Source organism: Podarcis cretensis (assembly GCF_951804945.1).
Source record: "Podarcis cretensis genome assembly, chromosome: 14".
NCBI lineage: Eukaryota > Metazoa > Chordata > Lepidosauria > Squamata > Lacertidae > Podarcis > Podarcis cretensis.
This window is the reverse complement of record NC_137183.1, coordinates 4,828,302-4,848,248: the sequence shown is the minus strand read 5'-3', so window position 1 is coordinate 4,848,248 and position 19,947 is coordinate 4,828,302. Positions and strand designations below refer to the sequence as shown.

At 39.4% G+C, this 19,947-nt stretch overlaps 1 protein-coding gene across 5 annotated transcripts in view; it reads left to right on the top strand.

Annotated features, from left to right (window-relative positions):
• The window catches only part of VPS13C (vacuolar protein sorting 13 homolog C), a 100,530-nt gene that overhangs the window by 14,388 nt on the left and 66,195 nt on the right, over positions 1–19,947 (top strand). For all 5 annotated transcript variants that reach the window (XM_079953084.1, XM_079953082.1, XM_079953085.1 and 2 more), the window contains 13 exons: positions 2,854–2,963; positions 3,653–3,712; positions 4,712–4,771; positions 5,659–5,739; positions 11,103–11,160; positions 11,340–11,467; positions 12,914–13,020; positions 14,051–14,222; positions 15,886–15,948; positions 16,613–16,748; positions 17,101–17,195; positions 18,583–18,725; positions 19,685–19,877. In XM_079953084.1, the coding sequence (XP_079809210.1) occupies positions 2,854–2,963; positions 3,653–3,712; positions 4,712–4,771; positions 5,659–5,739; positions 11,103–11,160; positions 11,340–11,467; positions 12,914–13,020; positions 14,051–14,222; positions 15,886–15,948; positions 16,613–16,748; positions 17,101–17,195; positions 18,583–18,725; positions 19,685–19,877 (1,406 nt within the window). The remainder of the gene's footprint in view (positions 1–2,853; positions 2,964–3,652; positions 3,713–4,711; positions 4,772–5,658; positions 5,740–11,102; positions 11,161–11,339; positions 11,468–12,913; positions 13,021–14,050; positions 14,223–15,885; positions 15,949–16,612; positions 16,749–17,100; positions 17,196–18,582; positions 18,726–19,684; positions 19,878–19,947) is intronic.

Genomic DNA, 19,947 nt, shown 5'->3' with positions numbered 1-19,947 from the left:
GTGTACTCGTTCGCATTATCATTCCAGATGGTTGACACATTTGGACTACCTTCTCAGTTGTAACTCCCTCTTTTATCATCCAAGTATTTCCTTTCCACAGGCCTAAACCATTCTGAAGTCCATGCCCAATAGAACATCACTCAGATTAATCCTCTCCCTAACCTCTGTTTGTCACTTGTTTTAGTTTACCTGATACCCCCTTCAGAAATAAATGTACTTTTTCCTTTCTGTCGAGCTTCTCCATAAGATGTTCCAGTGCTAATGAAAAGGTGTTCAGATGTTTTAAAAAGAACGTCCCCTTCTTTTATTGACATTCTGTTCTCTCATTCCATTCATTTGTGACCTTTTAATCTTACGCTGAGCTGTTTATATTTCTCAGTGATCAAAGCAATACTTTTGATTAATTAAAGAATGTTATGGTTTTGGATATTCGTACACAGTCCTGCTGAGCTTTTGCCTTTCAGCAGTTATGGCAATGCTGAAAGCATTGTTTGATAGTTCTTGGTTAATATTCACTGAAACTGACCAAACAGCCTGTTTTCTGCCCTATTTCTTGCAAAGATCAGCAGTCCTTAGCAAAACAGCTCTTGCTTGGAACTCTCTGGCTGTATACTTCAATAAGAATGTGTGAGACTTACTGCCTTCTGCCTTTTAAGGATCTGATGTTAAGATATTTTACAGTTTTTAGACTGCCTTTCCATCTCACTATTCAAGATGGTAAATAGGCTAAATATTACAAGTTGTTTGTTGGAGTCATTCCTAAAATGGGTATTGGCATAGGCTTCCAGGTTTGTGTGAAATAGTTCTTGAGTGAAATTCATATGCCTTAGTCATGTTCTCCAGGTGTGCTCCCAGTACTTTAGGTGCCTGGAGAAATCAGGTGAAAGCTTGCCCTGTTCATGCAACCTGTAATGCTAGTTAGGTGCTTTTATAATTAATACTTTTATAATTTATAATCTCCCTCTCCCACCTTGTTATTAATTATTCTTGGCTGCATGCAGTGCTTTTTTCAGGCGGTACTCAAGGCTATGCAGTACCGTCACCTCTTTTTTTGTTTGCTTGTTAAAAAGTGTGGCACTTACTGTAACAACTTCATGATGGGTACCAGCACCTCTTTTTTGTTGTTAAAAATGTGACATTCACTGTAACAACTTCATGGTGAGTACCAGCACCTATTTTTCTGGAAAAAAGCACTGGCTTGCATGTATTTTTATTCTTGTTTTTATCAAACACTTTAGTGTTTTTTAAACATTTTAATTGTTTTGTTAATTGCCTTGAGACTTTGGCATTAAGGGTAGGCTCATATTTAGAAAATAAAAATAATCAACATTCAGCACTCATTGACGATTATTCAGGGTCTTGGGCCAGGTAAGGTAAGTCTGAAGCTGCCTTAATACAGTTATAAAACAGTAAGTAGAATTTTAGCATAATAGAAACCAGCAGGTATATTATGGCATAAGCTTTTGTGGACTTCGTTCAAGTACATCAAATGCAGTGGATTCCAGCCTATGGAGACATAAATAAATTTGTTGGTTTCTAAGGTGGAACAAGACTTCATGTTGTTTTTGCTGCAAAACAGTTTAGTTACTGCTGTAGAAGTCAGTACAGATGTGTGGTTTTGATCTGTAAAGTGCTGATAAGGATATGGGGAAACAACATAAAATGTAGGGTGAAGAAATTTCTGAGAAAAAATGTGTAGTTTTGTGCAAGACAGAGTAAGTCTGGGAAATATTTGTTGTGTTTGACTGTTAATTTGGAGGTAAACAATTGTACAGTGCCTTTATGTAGGGGGAAAACCCTATTTTAACTGAATCTGAAATGTGTTGAAAGTAGATCAAAAGAACCTCTGCCTGGTTTAGAGGCTTCTGACAAATTTCTGTTTAACTTGGGGGAATGCTGGATACTGTGAATGAAACGCTCACTGACCTGGTTTGGATGTAATGCTGAGCTATGGTTTAACATTACCTGTCTGAGTCTTAGATGTAGGTACTTCCTTTCCCCCTTTCTAGCACGGCTACAGTGAGCAGATTGGAATTTCTTGCTTCAATTTTTAAGTAACTGGTTTAATGTTATGTGTGAACTTTGAAGCACTGTACTTGGTCTTCACTGTGGTTTATGGAAACAAGGCAACTTTATAGAGCTAATGTTCAGACATGTTAAACAAAAGTGAAAGTTTACAGTCTCCTTGTGGCTGCACTGGAGATGGGGAGAGGAAGCATACCTTCCTGAAACTAGTTCATGTAACATTAAACCTGTGTGTGGAGTGTGTCTTAATGGTGGCCTGTTGCTGAGAACTGGCCTGCCGAACCAATTCCCGTGGCCCGCCAGCCTCCTACAGATGGCAATAAACTTGGGGAGATATAATAGCAACTTGAAATCTGTACTGTGTAGAATGTGATTCAATTTAAGTAAAAACAACAGCACTTTGGGGGCCCTTTCCATGAATGAATTCTTGTCTGTGTTTTACTGAGAGCAGGCATAGGCAAACTTGGCCCTCCAGATGTTTTGGGACTAAAACTCCCATCATCCCTGACCACTGGTCCTGTTAGCTAGTGATGATGGGAGTTGTAGTCCCAAAACATCTGGAGGGCCAAGTTTGCCTATGCCTGACTTGAGAGCATTGACCTTCTATCAAGTTTATTCCCTTCCTTGCCTTCAAATATAAATATAAATTGGCCCATGTAGAGAAGATGGAACTTAAACAGAATCCCCCCCCTTTATCCGGAATCTTAGAAAGCAAAGGTATTCACTCTCACTGTTGCTTTATTAAATGTTGCTTAGTGTCATAGTTTGAATCTTTAATGAAATGAAAGTTTTGCAGTTGGGGCTGACTTGCACTTTTTATGTTTTTAGATAAACCAAAAGAAGAGAAGAAAGATACATTTTTGGAAAAGCTTGCAACACAAGTTATAAAAAATGTACAAGTCAAAATCACAAGCATCCATATAAAGTATGAGGATGATGTAAGTAGTGTGAATTCCTTTTAGTGGTGGCAAACAAAGTTAATTCTACTGTATTCCTTTGCACTGTTCACCCCATAACATTTAATAAAGCATATAATCAAGTTGGTTTACAAAACTCAAGAAATATCAAAATAAAATAGTAAATTACAACATCACTAGAATAATCCAGGTTAACCATAATCTAAAATAGCAGTTGGAAGTTGCAGTGTCCAGCACGAGGCTGCTGAACTAAGAAGGGTTTTGCTCCTTGCAGGAAGATGAGTCTCCCTATGAACCTAATTCTGGGTGCCACCACTGGGCAGGCCCTGTCCCGTGCCCACCTGCCACACATTTGGAGGTGGGGGAGAGGCTCTGAGAAGGGTCTCTGAAGCAGACCATAGTTTATGGCAAGGATTGTATGGCGGTGACGGGGGAAGTGATTCTTAAACACTGGATGCCTCCAGTGCCCATTGATGCCTCCAAATTGTCTTCAAAGGTGGAAAGTACATTATAGTAATCTAGACAAGACCCATGGCAATCAACAGACTTAAGTCCATTAATTTCATTGGTTCTACACGGCGTATTACTTGGCTGGATATCACCCAAATACTTCTTTTTTTACACTTGTAAGTAAGGCTTTCAAAAACAAAAAGTGTTCTAAGATGTTTCATATGGCATATAATAATAATTCCTACTTTTTTGGTTTTTAGATCACAGATCCTAGCCGACCAATTTCCTTAGGAGTGACATTGGGGGAGCTTAGCTTACTGGTAATGCTTACTGTTTTCTGGTAGAATTCAAGTAAATTTGGGAGGGGGGACCAAGAAAGCATATTTCCATGCTTTTGATTAAATAAAGAGGAAATTAGTTTGAGAATTGTAATTTACTTAGGAATGTGTACTTGTATTTAAAGGTAAATGGAAATGTTGATATAATTATTATGAGCTTTTCATATAATACAGCCTGGAAATAAGGTTGCTGTGTGATCAAAGACAAACCATGGATTTCAGCTTTATTGTATGAAAAAATGAAATATTACTAGTTGCTCAGTAGCCTCAGGGAAAAATGGAAGAGGTCAAGGCCACCTAGAAAATATTTTTCTAGATTGTTGGCTGAGAAGGAATCGTCTAGAAAATAACTCTTTCCTCAGTGCTGATGCAAATGAAAACCGCTGTCATCTGTGAAAATCATATGTCATTTGTATTTTTTCTGGAGCAAAGAAGTAGGGTTATATGGGGGGAAATGGAGCCAAGGGAAGGAAATATTCATATGTGAAATCAGCAGAGTTTAAACTCAGAGGAAGGGGACAGTAATTGCTTCCAGTGGAAGCCCCATTCCTCATGTGGTCCTTGCTCTGGAGGGCCTCAAAACTTGTGGGTACGTATAGGACACTGCTGTTGGAAAAGGGAAGATTAGAACAACAACTTGGCAAGCAGATTAGCTACTGCACTCTGGATTCCACCCATAGTGCTTTAGCTTTCTGTTTGCTCTCTATGCCCTGAAATTTTAGAGCTTGTTTATGTGGGAATTATTTTATTGAAAATATTTTTAAATTTTTTATACTACTTACCTGATCTTTAAAAATGGATTCTTACAAAATACTGTTTGGTCAAAACATGGGAAAGAAGTTGGATCATACCAAATAACCTTTTTCGTCCTGAGATTATTTGGGAAATGCCTGGAATCCACTACCTGGGGTGGGTAGTATAGCGTACAAAGCGTTTGAAATAAAACAAACATAAGTTAAATTCAATTATTTCTATTCCCAGACTACTAATGAAAACTGGACTCCTTGCATTTTAAATGAGACTGCAAAAATCATTTACAAGGTACAGTCAGAGCCTCTGATACAAAGTTTAAGAGCAGAAATTTTATTTCTTAGTTAACCAGTTACCAGGATTCAAAGCTATTTTTGTTACACCTGTGGTATTTTTGTCCCTACCCCTACTTGAACAGTAGAGGCTGCTTCTCTCTTGTGAGTACTGCAGTCTAATTGTGAAAATCTGCTTTTCAGCAAAACTTGGCTTTATCTGAACATTACTGAAATATACTCAGAGTCCTGTAGTGATTTCATGCTCTTTATTGCAGCTTGTAAAACAGTGATTGAATTGCCCCCCAAACCTCAGGCTTTTATATACATTATTTACACAATGAGTCCCGTCTGATTGGCTGATTCTCCTTCCCTCTTGGAGCCTGATTGGTCTTTTCCTGCAGGCCAATCAGTTGTTGCATTCTACGATCCTACCAGCCTAACAGGCTGATTAACTTCCTCCTGGAGCCTGATTGGTCTTTTCCTGCAAGCCAATCAGTTGTTGTATTCTAGGATCCTACTTGCCTTTTGTTCTAGGATCCAAGCTTAGTACATAACAATTACAATTCACCATGCTTGCTGGCTTAATTAACAAATACCCTAGCAAATAGGAATTAACAAATACCCTAGCATGGAAACATTTCATACTGCTTCACTGTTTCTCTCTACCTTCTTTATGCTTTAGCTATACAGTATTCTTCAAGTTTAGGATTTAGGATAAAGTGTGCAAAATACCTAGTGAATGGCTACTCCACTGAATTCACTGTAATTTCTAATGTAAAGTTTGCTTTTGGATGCTTGGACTGAATTGCACTCTTACTTTTAAAATAAGTAAGATGTTCCTATTTGGTGAAAGATTTTATATTGTACATTTTAACAGCTGATGAGATGCGTTTGTTCTTTCAGCTTCTGCGTCTTGATTCTCTCAGTGCCTACTGGAATGTGCAAAGTGAAATGTATTATCATGCTTCCAGGGAAGAAATACTGGTAAGTTAAAGCCCCTCTGTGTGTGTGTGTGGGGGGGGGATTGCCACCCTTGTTGTGTTGCTGGCTGACCCCTCCCCTACTTAAAGCCTCTACCCACCCACCCGCTCCCCCTCCTGCCTGTAAACCTCACCCCAAACCTTCCCATCCCTTATAGCAGGGGTGCCTTTAATATTTCATTAAAAGGTTGTGTTTATTTGTGGTTTCTGTCTCTGATGTATATTTAAATCATGTATTTTATTTTGTTAGCCCCCCCTGAAGGTGGTATAGGAACTTCTGTTTAAATAAAGAAGCAAGCTCTTTTGCAGTTGTTAAGAGTTGCCCTGCAAGGGATAAAGTATTGTCTTTTTGATTGAAAATTATTGAATGCTAATTTAATATTAAATGTCTTGCTGTTGAATAGACTCATTTTATTTTTTAAAGAACTATGTTTGCCTGAAACAGTATATGCCCTCCCCATTCCCTTGTTGAGGTGGCTTTGGTTGCCAAAACACTCTTTTAGCTGTTAAGCAGATTAAGTTGTCAGGCTTCTTCAGTAATGTGATTACTTGAAAATGAGCTAACACATTTAATGGCCAACAGATGGTTCTTGCTAATATTTAGTACGTTATTGTTACATATGTTGTGATTTTCATATTTTATGTTGCCATAAATATTAAATAGCAACTAATTATGATGTGGCTGAAGTTTCAAAATTATTTATTATCATTTGAAGCAGCTTTTTATTATTATTTGCATTTTCAAAAACAGGAACTGAGAGCATATTTAACCCCCTCCCCCCTTTCCTCCCTCTGTCCCGCTTACAACTTCATACCAAATACAGCACGTATACATACACCATATGACTTCCCTTCCACCCTTTTCCTAGTTCCTTTGCTTTTCTACTACTCTGCGTAATCCACGTCTTTTTAATCCTCCAATTTGTTATCTATTAAAAACTCGTGTCTATTTCAACTCTGCTGGATTGTTTACACAAGACCTGCTAAGCTATGTATTCGTTTATACAGGTTCTTAAAATATTCAGTAAACATTGTCCATTCCTCCTTGTATTCCTTATCTTCATTTTCTCTTATCCGGTTCGTCATACCAGTCAGTTCAGCATATCTGAACATTTTATACTGCCATTCTTCCTTAGTGGGTACTAGACTTGTTCTCCACCTTTGTGTCAATAAGGTTCTAGCTGTGGCAGTGGCATATAGTAGTAAGCTCTTTTGGTTTTTTGGGGACCGCCGTTGTTACTATCCCCAAGAGTTTTTTTAAGTATCGTTTTTAATTCATCATATATAGTTTCCCAATATGCCTTAATGATTTTACAGGACCACTACATGTGAATAAAAGATCCCTCAATTTCATTACACTTTCAACATGCAGCTTTTTCCTTTTTTAGACATTTTTGTCAATCTGGTGGGTGTTAAATACCATCTGTGGGCCATTTTCATAATATTTTCTTTTATCATGCCATAAAATTCAAATTTATTTTCCACAGCTTTCCCCATAATTCATAATCAATATTGTGACCCACATCTTGTGCCCACTCAGTCATGCTTGATTTCACAAATTCCTCTTTAGTTTCCCCCACATTTGATGCTGCTTTATACTGACTTGGATTACCTGCTACAGTCTACTCTCCAAAACCATAAGCAGAGACCTTTCCTAGCCTTGTAACCCTATGACTGATGCCATGAATTTAACCTGGGATTTTGTGCATGGAAAGCATGTGCTCTACCACTGAACTTCAGCCCTTATTTACTTTTATCCAGATTTATATTCTGCATTCTATAAATTTCCCCCTTACATTTGTATCCTGCCTTTCTTCTGTCATGGAACTGAAGGTGATTTACTTGAAATTCCTAGGCAGACAGCTATCCAGGTATTGCCTAGACGCAGACCTCCTTAGCTTCAGCAGTGTCTACCTCATGTGTCTTTAGACCATATCCCACCCCAAGTCTTGGGCATTTGTGGCTGTGTTGCTTTTCTGGAACTGTCAGGCATACATTTAGCCTTTCTACATGCTTCCCAGAAGAAGAAGAAAACATTTGATTTGCATTCTTTTTCTAGTTAGCATTAATTGATTGTTCCAGGTGTGCATTGCTTATGGTTGCCATCTTTGTGAGACTGCCATTGAAGTGGCATTCTTCGCTCAAAGCACTAGACTGCTCCGGTGTTGTGTGTGTGTGTGTGCGCTTTGTATGCAGCTGTTTCCAGATTCAGTACCTGGATTCTCCAGTTTAGGGATCTAGAATCTACATCTCCTCAAGCATGGTTAGGAAAGATTAATGCCTGAGATCTGAGAGAGCAGTAAGTTGGACCTATGGTGTATAAGTCCACATACTTACTTTTAATATGCTGAGTTGGGATGGATATTCAAACTGCTGGTCTGTAGAAGTTTCATTTTTGTCTAAGACAATAGAAAGGAACTATTTCAATGAAGCGATTCTATCTATAATCTAGATAGGGAGCTTTCTCTTGGTCAGCACAAGATCCAACTGTAGCCTAGGGCATTGTGCCTAATAGCTTAAAATAATGTATTCACTTACATTGGAAGAGGATTTAATTTTCCTGATAACAGATATGCTTTGTGGTATAGACTTAATAGCATGTATGAAGAAATGGCAAGTTTCTTCTTCAGCATGAGTAATGCAGTGGGACAATAGCTATCTGATAGATAATCAGTCCTAGCAAATAGAATTTGAGAAGAATAAAAATCAAGTCAACAGCACAAAATAATGATCATCAATACCTAGTAAGGAAAAGCAGAACTACTCATTTTGATTCTGTGACCAGGAACAGTTAGTGCATTCATAGTTTCCATTAACCAAATGGCATAAAGTCTGGCTCCAAATCCTTAATACAGGTTGTAGAAACAATGCTGTCTAAATCTTTGGAACATAAATATTTGACAAATATATAAAGTAATCAGTTTGCAGAGATGGTGCATATGAACAACAATTGCATACGTACAGCTTCTGCTTCATTTTGAATGTTTCTGCCATATGGCTCTGGTCATGAGATCCTACTATCTAAACAGGAAGTTGGGGATTCAATGATAAGAACACTTTATCTAACAGTGAGCAGAACCTGTTACAGTTTATAATTTAGATTCATGATTGTTTGCAATTCCTTAATTAAAAAACGTCTGTATATAAACTCTAGTGTGTCTCAGTAACAAGAGTATCAGTCTGTTTTGGAAACTGGTTTTTGAATCGCTAATATCCTCATTCCAAAGAGTGTTAACGACACAGTTATGAGACAAGAGCTAAATCACAACACAAATAGCATGATGGAAACAACCTCTTTCCTTTATTGCATTATTTTATTTATTCATTTCTTTTATTGCATTATTTTATAAGTAACAGGGAAGTGAGAACATTCATAAATTTATGGCCACCTTTTCCTGGTTGAAATACTAATATGGCTTAATTTTGTGTTTCTCTTTCACATCTGCAGAATTATTTCTTGGTACTGCAGTAATCTACCAGCTTTGCAATATATTTTCTTATAGAGGAAGGAAAATAGGGAAAATCTCGTGTCATTTAGCTTGAGTTATCATACTTCAGTTCTTAATGTGCTTACTTGCGAGTTAAATCCTCATATTTATTTCTGTTGTGTTGTGTCAAATGAAACATTTGTTTTCCTCTGTTTCCCACACCTTGATTCCCATGCAACTTGTTTCCCACATCCTCCTCCAATGTTTTCCTTTGTGGTTGTCTACTTTAGGTGGTCAGCCTACATGTTTTACATACAGCCTTTCAAAGCAGTAGGTGAAAAATTTAGACCAAATAGGTATGGTTACACGCAAGTTCTGTTCATTGGGATTACTTTGAAAAACACAGGAATACTATTTTAGATAGTCTTCAGCACAAGAGATACAATCTATGAAAGTGTAATACTGTTTTGGAGAAAAAGCTGTGGAACAGTTTCTGTAAATATTTTTATTATATGCAAGCTATACGTATGAATTGGAACTCAGAAGTCGTGAGACAATTATGTCAGAATTGAGCTTCACCAAAGCGATCCCACCCCCCATGTCAGGGAAGAGTTAGAGTTAGAAGTTTCCAGTTTCTTAGGGGGAGAAAGCTTTCCCCAAGGGGGGAAGGAGAGCAGTGAAGCTAACAGAAGAGAGCAACAAGAACAACAGGGAGGGACAGGATGTTCCCAGGAAAGGCAAGGGTTCAGTTCTAGCTCAGATTCGGAGGAGGGGAGATACAAGCCAGCTCTAGCGGGAAAGCAAAAGGAGTGGCGCCTTCGCCATTTTGAGAGTGGCTGATCACGGAGAAGCAGAGCTCAGAAGGTAGCTGAAATAAGTGACTCTGAGGAAGAATAGTTAAGAACCGTTTATAAGATTGTTTTGTTAATACACAATAAAAAGTTATAAAAGAACAAGAAGCGTTTGTGTGGTGATCTGAAGAGGACAATGACCAATCCTGACACCCCAGTTCAGCATTCGAAACTAACCAGGCAGCAGGCGTGTTTTGCAACAAGGGGTGGGCCAGTTGTGAACAATTTCAGAAGTCTAGTTGCTGTCTCTGGTACCTGAGACTCCGGATTAAAATTGCTGCTGTCCTCCCTAAAAAGCTCTGGGAAACGGGTGTGTGTGTGTGCGCGCCGGAGGGAGCTTTGCACCATGCAGCGGATATGCTTAAGACAGCCCTGGTCATCAGCCTTCCTCAAGTGAGCACCAATGGGGCGCCAGGGCGAGTACAACATACAGACCCCCTTGGTCTGCTTGGGTCTCCTTGGCATTCCAAGGTAGGGGACTGAGGAGAAGGGACAGAAGTGGTGGGTGGCATGGCAGGCTTGTTGGATGTCTTGTGCAGAAGGGAGAGTCATTTGGAACTGCACAGGGGAAGGCGATGCCTCCGAGTCCATGCAAGATGCCTTTGCGGAAAGGAACACTGCAGCAGCCTGGCTGAAAGTGACACCAAAGGTGGGGAAATAGTAGTGGGTGGGGACCTTTCACTTCCTTGTGAGGGGCACACTGAAAGAAAGAAGAATATCATCGTGCCCATCATGGGTTTGCAGTTATTTAGCTTAAGGCACATCCTTTCAGAAACTGAGCATCTGGTAGTCCTGGGAAGAGGGCAGGCGTTAGTTCTTGAAGGCTGTGGTGGTGGTGGTGGGGGAGACGTTAAACGAAAAGCCTGAGCGTATCGGCTCCGTAGCCTGTGGCAAGCTTGCAGCCCAAAAATAAATAAAAAGTGTTGCTGATTTTAAAAAAAAATGCAATTAGACATTCTGTGTTGGCGACCACAACCCAAGTTCCAGGAGTCATGTGGTGAATAGCTTTTCCATCCCAGTTTCTAACTGTGCCCCAGTTTGAATATGCATGTTTCAGATGTTTAAAGGTTTATTTTTGTTATTTACAGGAGCAGTTGAAAAGGGGAGTCCCTTCACCTTTCCAAGAGCCTCCAAATGATCAGTATAGTAAGTATGAAGGACAGAATTTGGGTTTGTGGCTACACAATTCTTGCCTCTGCTGGTAGTGAGGGGCAGCAACTCTTTACTTCAGTATATTGTATAGTGCAACACTGCTTTTAACTTATTTTCATAGTATTATGCTAATTCTGATTTAAGGACTTGTTTCTCTCCCCCCCTCATTAAAGTATTTAAACCAGTATCAGCATCTGCAAAGCTGTATATTAACCCTCATGCAGAACTTGAACTACAAACTCCTAAGATTGTTGGGAGCATGGAAGTCCAGAGCATTTCAGTTGAACTGACCAAGCCACAGGTAAGATGGCTTGCAACTTTATGATCTTCTTTTAGTTTTGTGCCATTAACTTCATTCACCTGTGTAGGGCTTGCTCTTAGTTACTTGCTCATGTTGTTACTTCACAAACTATACTGGAAGAATGTGTATGAGGACAAATACCTTATAAATACGTTATAAAACTACATGTTTAACTAGTGAAATGTGATAGAGCCTGTTTTCTTGAGCATTTTTAGAGTAAGGAACATGTATTTCTCCCAGTCTGGTGAAAGACAGGGGTGGAAAACCTGTTTGGTCTGATGGGCCATATCATTTTCTCCCCACACCCTGCAGGCCAACTTTTACAGGTGGGTTGTTACATGTCAATCAGCATCATGACCGACATAACTGACAGTTGATCCATGAAGCGTGTGTGTCTAGTTCCTGCTTCTTCAGCATTTTCCTATGGAGAATGTGTTGGTGAAGCAGCACTCAACAGGTTAGAACTCTTTTCCCAATCTGCTGACACTGCCCAGTAACACCAGCTGTTGGATAGGTGGGTGTGGCATGACGTAAATGACCTCCCAGTCCAAATTTTACCCTCCGGCGAGACAGGATTGGCCCACAGGGCAGAGGTTCACATCCCTGGTGTAAGGAATGTATTTCTCTCAATAGAGGTTTGCTGTACAGTGGTACCTTGTGTTACATACGCTTCAGGTTACAGACTCCGCTAACCCAGAAATAGTACCTCGGGTTAAGAACTTTGCATCAGGATGAGAACAGAAATCGCGCGGTGGCAGTGCGGCAGCAGCGCGGCAGCAGCAGGAGGCCCCATTACCTAAACTGGTGCTTCAGGTTAAGAACAGTTTCAGGTTAAGAACGGACCTCTGAAACTAATTAAGTACGTAACCAGAGGTTCCACTGTATTGTGATCAGCATTAATTTGCCTTAAGTTCTGAAGAAAGTTTCATGTTCTTAGTACAGTGGAACCTCATGTTGTGTACCGTCCTCCTTACGAGCTTCGGGTTACGAGCTCTGCTAACCCGGAAGTAGATGCTTCCGGTTGCGAACTCTGCCCCGGGATGTGAGCGGAAGTCACGCACCGGCAGCGCGGCAGCAGCAGGAGGCGCCATTAGCAAAATAACGGTTTCGGGTTACAAACAGACCTCCGGAGCGAATTAAGTTTGTGACTGGAGGGGTACCATTGTATATGGTTTGAATTGAGTCTGTTAAGAAAGATCTGTTGGCTAAAAATTAGGACTTCTGTATTCTGACACAACATACCTCTGTGCCAGGGACAACTACTGAGTGATGGCTATTCCTTTCTTTCTTTATAAGAAAAGGATACTTGTATGTCCAATACAGTTATTTAAACTAAATAGACCTTTGTCTTGTCTCTAGTATGGCAATCTTTAGTCTCATAGCTGAATGCTTTAAATACTGTGATTTCCTGGTGGTAAGATACCATGTCCCCCTTCATTTGTTTAGTACCTTAGTATGATCGACCTTCTGGAGTCCATAGACTATATGGTTCGAAATTTCCCATACAGAAAGTACAGACCAGAGGTACCACTGCATAAGAATGCCAAACAGTGGTAAGTTGTAGACCTTTCTGTATTTGTTGTTCTTGCTTTTTAATCTTCTTACATGCTTATGGCAAGATAGCTAATTATTCTCATAACTCAGGACAGCTAACAGCATTCCTAAAGTGTTCTTCACATGGATGGTCAAACAGAACTCCTGTATGTGCTGTAAGTGTCCACCACCATGCATACACGGTGATCTGTGAGAAAGTAGGATGTGTTCATAAGAAATATCAGGTCTCTCTTGGTCTTTTCCCATTTTTTCTAAAGCAAGCTTTAAGAAATTGAAATCCTTCTCTACTGCTACTACCCCTTTTGTTATCTTGCCCTGTTTTTGAGGCTGTTGGTTGGCTTATATTATTGAAACAAATTGACACATAGGTAGCAACTGTTTTATAAGAATATTAAACAGTTTTGTGCTTAATTTGGAAACTAGAGTGATTTCCCACCCTCTAGCCCCATGTTCTTCAATCTTGAGTCAATGGATGTTTTTGTACTGCAACTCTCATCATCCCTGACATGACTAAGCTGGTCAACTCTAAATGCTCCCCTACGCGGTATAGCCCATATCCTATACGTGTCAAATGTCAGTTGTAGTCTGTTCTTACGGGGGGAATTCTTATTTTTCCTGTGAGGAGTTGTGGCTTCTTCCCAGTTTGCAAAGCCCATGACTGGACTCTCAGCAGCCAACTCTCAAACATTTTGAGTATGTACAATGGATGTATCTTCTCAGATTTTTGGAAATTAAATGGCAAACAAAAAAGTTTGTATTCCATGGCATCTTTGGAAATAATGCAACCTGAACTGGACTGTCATTTGTTTCACACACCACTCCAGGTTTCCCTCCAAGCTCTCTTTGCTTCAGTAGCCCACTTTAAAGAAAAGTAATTTACTTGCTGCTCCTGTGAAACCTCTGAAACTTGAGATCCCTTGCCCCATCTATTGCATTCTTCTGCCAGTCTCTGTTCTGTAGTATTATTCCAGGTTGCAACAATTTCTCGTCATTCGTATTGAAAATGTAATTGGGTTTTTTTTTTTGCAGGTGGAAATATGCAGGAAATAGCATCCTTGAAGTCCATATCAGACGATACAGCTGCATGTGGTCGTGGAGTAACATAAGGCATCATCGGCAGCTTCTGAAAAGTTACAAAAATGTTTATAAAAGCAAACTGACACAAACCAAAGTATCAGAAGAAACACAGAGACAGTTGCAGGTATTTGATGTGATTCTAGAGTGTGTGGTGTTGTAAATGCAATGCATTGCTATAAACTGGGGAAGGGGTGACACCTCCACAAATACAAAAACTTCTCAATTTCTTTCTACTCTGGCAATTTTTAAATCCATATGTAATATTACCTTGTGAAATCATTTTGTAGATATATTTTCTAATACGGACTTCAGCAATAAGAGCTGACTTATTTTGTTGGAATGAAACTGAGAGTTTACTTATGGTAGGTGCTAAGCAACATTGGATACTATTAGCAGGATATAAATACATAGCATGTTATTATGTTATGGTGGCAATATGATGTCACACCTTGACCACAGCTTTAGCAGAGTAGTAGTCCAGCAGAGCATCAGTGTCTTCTTGCCCTCCACTTGTCAGCCTTTCCAGAGTTGATGGTTAAAAATCTCCTTGACCACACAGTTCAGTGTAAAGTTTTTATTGTCTTAAAACACAAAACACGTCCAACACACTAACTACATAAATGTAAGAGATGCAAGTGCATCATGAAGTGTTCTACTAAGTACAGTTCTCTGTTTTAGATGTAGAGATCCAAATATCCAGAGAGATTCAACTCAGTTCTATCCATAGTTCTACTAGTAATAGTAATGGTATTGCAAGAGGAATAATAAGTTTGGACCTAAAACACTGCTGACCGCAGCACTGACTTTATACCTATCAATGCATGTACACACATTCCTTAGAGAAAGGGAGGATGGATGATCCCCCATCCAGTGGCCCCCAACCTTGAACTGTTTGTAACAACGCACTGCAGCTGGTATGCCAACCCTGAACAGAATTCAGACACTGGGAAAGGGCAGCTTGAGATGCAGACCAAGCAGTTAGTGCAATTTCACCCTTATCCCCAAATTACACCAACATAGCAGAAGAGGCTAAGGCTGTATGCCAGTGGAGGGGATTTTTTTCTGCTTGGCAGAAAATGGGCCAAATTTGACAAGCGGGTGGGGTTGCCAATCATCTGACATCATTATGACACACGGCAACTTTGTGTGTTTAGGGCCCAGTTTCTGGAACTTCAGAATGCTGTTTTTTGAACCTCCAACAAACAAAAGTTCAAGAAGCAGCACAGGACTGTTTTCAAAAGAGAGACCGACCACTCCCCCAATCTAGAGCAAGGCATGCCGTCACCACCCATCAGCACCTTTCTTCAGCAAAGGAACAATTGGGAGCTCACTTTAAGCTCCTGATTGTTCATTTGAAGCCACAGTGGTATCTGCACCACACCTGATGTCCCATGATGTCAGGTGTGTGGCCATGGTTTGTGGGAAATCTCCTCATGGGCCAAATTATGACCCTTGGTGGGCTAGGTTTTGCCCATGGGCTGAAGGTTCCCTGTCCTTGCTCTTCTTCATATTGTTGAGTGCATCGACATAACTAATGAGGATGAGTACCATGCACAGCTTTGTGAAATGACTGCAAAGCAAGTTTGCTGTGAAGTAAAAGAGGGGAAAAAAAGTGGCTTAATTGAATTAATTAAATGAGACTTGTCATCCAGGTAACATCCTTTGAAGGCATCGGATGGCACATGACTGGTTCTAATACACACTGATTGATGAGATTTGCTGAAATAACTGCTAACTGCCCTGTTAAAATGTTACATTAAAGTTGTTTTTATGCATTTGTTCCACAGGATTTAGAAAAAGCTCTAGATGTGTTCAATATTGTTTTAGCAAGACAGCAAGCACAAACTGAGGTAAGCTCTACTTTATCTTTTTTCATTGCATTGTAGTTATTAAGAAATGACTACGATGAATGTAGGCAGCTGTCCACTTGCGTCCGATCTGTCTGCCTGTCAGTTGTTAGGCGGGGAAGCAGAGCAGCCTCAAGAAAGGCCTGCTGCACCTCTGGCTCGTGAGGAGACCCTCCCTGTCCTCTCTGGGGAGGGTCCCCTTGCAAGCTGGGAAGACTCTCCAGGGTGCTCCCCACTTACCCAATTTTTATCTTTACCAGATTTTTTTTTTAAAAATAAACCTGTTCCATTATGCTTTCTGGCTAAAGTGGTGTAACACTTTAGGGAACATCTAGGGAAAGGCTGAAATTGGCTCCCATCAACACAACTAGGATTCTATAGTAAGATGTTCACCTTTGTTCTTCTTGCAGACTCCTATTACATAGTGCCTATTTATTAGTAAAACATCTCCATTCTATCCTTTGCCAAAAATTGTCTTCTGGAAGCGAGAGGAAGGCCACTTAAACATGCAATGCTTAAAAAATAAAAACTAGTCTGCCATTCAACACTCATTTTTCAGTTTTTCCTTAGGAGTGATCTATTGTGCATCCTTTGCTTATTGGCGGTTGCAATGCCACAGTATATCTAATTTTTCTTTCATGCATTTTTTAAACTTTCCGATTTATAGGTTATAAGGTCAGGACAAAGGCTGTTGAGAAAGAAATCAACTGATGGAGAGAAGAAAGGTGGTGGATGGTTTAGTGGATTGTGGGGGAAGAAGGAATCTAAGAAAAAAGATGAAGAAGAACTTTCAGTTCCTGAAAGTAGGTTTGCATCTACAAGTAACTGGGGCACTAGATACTTAGCTTATGTGGATTGCCTGCATTGCACAAATTTTCATATTACTGGCTATAGTGGCTCCTATATTTTCCTTAAATTTGTGGCATCATTTCAGTGATAAAATAATATCAGAGTTCATCAGTAAAAATGGAACAAGAGACACCCACACTTCATGTCTATTTGTAAAGCAATTCAGGGTTTCTATTCAATAAAATCTCACTAGAAGTTTTAGTGGAATCTTTTCTTCAAATACTGTAAGTGATGTGAAAATATTGTAAAAATAAGCAAGCACTTGAAATGAGTAGCTAATGACAATATCTCAAACCTTTTGTTCAGCTATTGATGATCTCATGACACAAGAAGAGAAGGCGAAGCTTTTCACTGCCATCGGCTATAGTGACAGTTCTCACAATTTATCTTTACCCAAGAAGGTATTTGTACCTTTTAATAAATGTAGGAATAGTGTGTGTGTGTGTGTGTGTGTGTGTGTGTCAGTTGTTTTTCTCCAAATTATTATTTTCTTCTAAGGGCTTTTTTATTTTTTACATTGGATGAAAATGGATCCAAGAGAAATTGTTGGGTCAAATTAGTCATATTGATTTGTTTGCTGTTGGTGGGTTCTTGTTGTTTCATTGGGCTGTGTATAAAGGAGAGTCATACTGGTGTGAAGGCGTCCTCTTCTATTTGTCCCCATGTCAGTCTCCCCACCTCTTCTTCCCCAGCCTTATACTGTATACCATACTAATATCTCACATCAAATGTAATTGATCTGTAGAAAAGACTCTGAAACCTGAAAAAGAGACAATGTACTTTTGTAAATCAAGAAAATCTTTAATAACAATTATTTTTTAAAAATGAATGCAAGAGAGGCTGAGCACTCCTAAGGTTACTAGATAAATTTATTGAACCATCATTAACTTTTAAAGTAGTTTGAAGCCTGGGTGCTTTGTCACTGGCAAATGGTGCAGGGCCACTGAATGGAAAGTAGGCTAATAGAGTTGAGAGGGACCTTGGGAACTATCTAGTCCACCCCCTTTCTCAGTGAAACTGCAGCATCCTAGACAGATGGCCTTTCATTTGGCCTTTGTTTAAATACCTCCAGTGAAGGGAGAGCTCATTACTTCCTGAAGTATTCTGTTACACTGTCAAAGAGTTCATACTCTCAGCAAATTTTTCCTAATGCTTTACTCAAATCTGCTTCCCTGCAATCGGTTTTAGTCCTTGCCTCCTGGAGCAACATGTTCTGCCTAACTGCTCTGAAGGCATTTCAAGACCACAATCATGTCTTCTCCTTTCTATGCTGAGTATGCCTACCTCCTTCAGCCTGTTTTCATAAGACTTTCCAGACGCCTCACCATTCTGGTCACAATCCATACATAGTTAGGCAAAGGCTAGGCCAGATGCTAGAGGCCTAGGCTTAAGCTAAATGTTCTGGGAGAATAATGTAATGGATATTGGTTTCTAAAATGGAGTATTCACCAATGATAATTGGTTAGTCCTATGCTGATATTTTGAGACATGTGCTTGGGGAAAGACTGGAGTCTTCCCACCTTGCAATTTGGTTCATCCCTGACCTAAACTACACATGCATTAGAAGAGTTAGCGCAGTTTGCCATCAATAAAGTCTTGCTGCATCTTGGAACTTAGCCATTGGAGAAAACTTTGGAGTAATTAATATTTTTCAAGAATCCTTTAAATACTAGTTTTGTCTTATCATTATACTTTGCTGTATATATGTTTATTAAGTAGACATTGATGAGTACAGTGGACAATGAAATGTATGGCTAACCTTCTTTACTGCTTATATCTTCTGTTTAGTATGTTGCCCATGTGGTATCCCTGAAACTCTTAAGCACTTCCTTTACAATTAAAGAAGACAGAAATGTTCCAGACACTCTTAAAATCCAGATAATTGATTTAAGCACTAAAATATCACAGAGACCAGGAGCACAAGCCCTTAAGTAAGTTTCTGTTGTGGTAGTGGTATGTGGTTGATGGCACATAGTAAAAACTAATTCAGTCCTTTGGTTGTAAATTGTTTTAACTGATTTTAGTATTGCATTTTTACATTGCTGTGTAACCCGACCTTGAACCTTGTGGTGAAGGGTGATTAGAAATTAAATTAAATTATCTGTTTCATGTTCTTTTTTTAAACTAGTGATTTTTTTTGGACAGTTCTTATTAGAGACATGAAACTTTTCAAGTCTAGTATCTGCCATTAAATGAGTGGTGTGAGGGGTGCTGAAACCCATCTATAACTTGTTAGGATATATCAGGATGACACTATGATGAAACCTAAAAATGGATTCTGTCTCAGATTATATCTATTCTTTTCAAAGCAGAGACAGATATATGTGCCATAAATTTTGATTCACAGTTAAGTGCATAGGCGTGCTATCCCTCCTGCTTCAGATGGGCTGTGCATTTTTTCTTTACCTTTTAAAAGGGTTAGATATGTATATGCTCCTCGTTATGTGTATTCTCCTCATTCTATTTTAAAAAAACAAAAGGAAACAGGACAACCTCTTAAGTTATTTGGCGCACAGGTGTGCAGGCTCATTGACATCACAAATTTCAGCCAATTAGTGCTGTGCACAGCTGGCTGTAACTGTTAAGCAAAATTAGCTTCTTTTGAGCTCAGCCCAGAAGAGCAATTCTATGTCTAAATAAGGCATGGTGGACTAACTGAAAGCGAATCATTCATATTCTGTTCATCTATACATACCGTTACCTTATTCCTTAAACTGATGCTACTTACAGACACACACATTCAGAAAAGTGGTGCTCTGCCAAATTCTTTTCCGATTTTGTTCTGCCTTACACCTGATTTGGTATGACCAAGTCTAGTCCCTGTAATATTGATTAATATTTAACTGCATGTGTAAGTTCTGCATTCAGATTGTCAACTTTTAACTTGCAGGGTAGAAGCAAAGCTTGAACACTGGTATGTAACTGGTCTGAGACAGCAGAACATTGTTCCTTCACTCGTGACTTCCATTGGGGACACACGATCATCTCTGCTTAAAATAGAATTTGAGAATAATCCAGAAGACAGTACTGCAGATCAGAGATTCTTTGTTGAATCACAGCCTGTGGAAATTATATATGATGCAGTGAGTATTGTTCAGTAATGATTAACAGTGTTTCTTTCTCTTGAAGTCCTGTATTTTTTATTCATGGATT